Source organism: Trichinella spiralis (genome assembly GCF_000181795.1).
Source record: "Trichinella spiralis strain ISS 195 chromosome Unknown Scfld2232, whole genome shotgun sequence".
NCBI lineage: Eukaryota > Metazoa > Nematoda > Enoplea > Trichinellida > Trichinellidae > Trichinella > Trichinella spiralis.
Genome location: NW_003529171.1, coordinates 1 through 1,979, shown reverse-complemented (window position 1 = coordinate 1,979; position 1,979 = coordinate 1). Strand labels below are relative to the sequence as shown.

Here is a 1,979-nt window from a genome sequence, read left to right as displayed (position 1 = left end):
GGACACAAATAAATCATTCGTGATTAAGTAAGCAAAGTGCAAAAGTCAATACATAAAATTTCAATCAGAATTTGATCATCACTTCGAAAAACAATGATTTAACTAAAAACGGACTATTAGAACTTTTGAAAAGCCTTCAGCCCTTTTTCTGATCCGATATATCGTTGCATTGTGCACAATACACAGCATAATTGGCTAAATTTATAAAAACAGTCACAGTATTATAATTAACATCCAAACAGAGAATAATGGCTTACTGCTCAGTTCATTCACTAGCGGTAAACTACCGTGACGTACAATGATGGTCAAGTTACAATGTGGAATATGTACAGTTAAATTCTACTATTTTAGTTCTTCATGAGCAACCTATTTGAACACACATTCACATCTGCACATATGATTTATCATTATATAGTATACAAATTAAATGTATACAAATGTAAATGGGCACAAATTAAATTATCATTTGACTTATATTGCCGATGTCAGATGACAATTTTCACAGCAGGGCATCATATTGTGCTTTCTTTTTACCTTTTATCAAAGAAACCACTTATTTTTTTTTCATTCAATTACCAAAGCATGCAACTGGTGTTCACTTTTATCAAATAATAAATAATAGTTGGTTATGTTTTCAGCTCACAGTAATACAATATTTAGTAGAATACATGTTTTAAATTGGGAAAGCATCGTGCTTCAATTAAAAAAATCGAACATAAAAAAATAAATTTATAAGGTTTTCTGCACACACTTCAACATTCTAATGAATGAATACATAATGATCGATAAAAAAGAAACAAACCATTATTTTATCTTGGCAAGCTTTATCTAATCTTCAAAAATATAAAATTTCACAGCTGATTATATCCAATTGGCAAAACAATAAAAAAATTAATAACTTTTTAATTATTCTAAAGGTGTCAGCGAAACTGTAAGTGAAACGAGCATTTTTTCAACAAATAAAATAATAATGATTACATTTTAGTGAAGAAATAACAGATTTGTGTAAAAATTCATTCTTTTGCCAAAGATGATAGTAACTTTTCCTTTTCTAAATGTAAAACAACAAAAAAATTTCTGACGCTTGCAGTTGAAAATGTTTGCTTGATTTTCTATTGTTGTATGCAAAAGTGCAACCTATCAAGCTGAAAAGAAAGTTTCTTTACATTCTCTAGAAATTATTCTAGTCCAGAAATTACAATTTTCCATATACGCTTCTAAATATTTTAAAATGCTAATTTCTTAGCTGTTGCTATAAGTGAAACATTACTATCTTTCAAGTTTACTTATCGACGATGATTGTAGAATGTAAACATTTCTGTCACATACCACTTATAAATGCTAAAATACAGATAACTGCTGCCTTGGTTTAGATAATAACATTAAATAATACAATGTTAATATCTATTATTGCACTCTGAGTGTAACTTTGCAAAAGTTTACAGAAAAAATATTTTCATACAAACAAAAAATGGTTCGAATTTGAAAAGAAAACTCAACAGCAACAACAGTTCTTTACTGTGTTATTCAAGAATTTGTAATAAATAATGTCGAACCTATATATAGCTAATTTAATATTCCACTTATCATATCATTTATTATTAATATTGATCAGTAGGAAAGTAGTATGGGATGTATTGGAAAATTTGCAATGCTTCGAGTTATTTTAAATCCTATGCTTCAAGCATGTCTCCCATATATATATATATATACATACATATAGTGCTCCTCCGTTTGTCCACTTCACGCAGTTCCACGGCGGAGCACTCAGCTGCAAAATATTAACCAATTACCGCGTTGTTTAGCATTTGTTGAAACATTAATTAACGAAAATGTCAGTTATAATGAAATTCAATCATTCTCTACCAACAAAACTTTGGTTAGTGCTCATGGCAACCGCCAATTAGGTGGTCAAACTTAATACAGTCGTTGTGAAACAACTCTCATGAGTCACCGTTTCGTTGGTATTTTTTACCGAT

The 1,979-nt window shown here is 29.4% G+C and overlaps 1 protein-coding gene across 1 annotated transcript; it reads left to right on the top strand.

The window, feature by feature from the left end:
• Nucleotides 1-638: 638 nt before the first annotated feature.
• Tsp_12656a (hypothetical protein) lies at nt 639-677 on the top strand (the record flags this gene model as incomplete). The annotated part of the gene is made up of 1 exon (XM_003368579.1): nt 639-677. A coding segment is annotated over one exon (39 nt), but the record flags the coding sequence as incomplete, so codon positions are not given.
• Between the last annotated feature and the right edge of the window lie 1,302 nt (nt 678-1,979).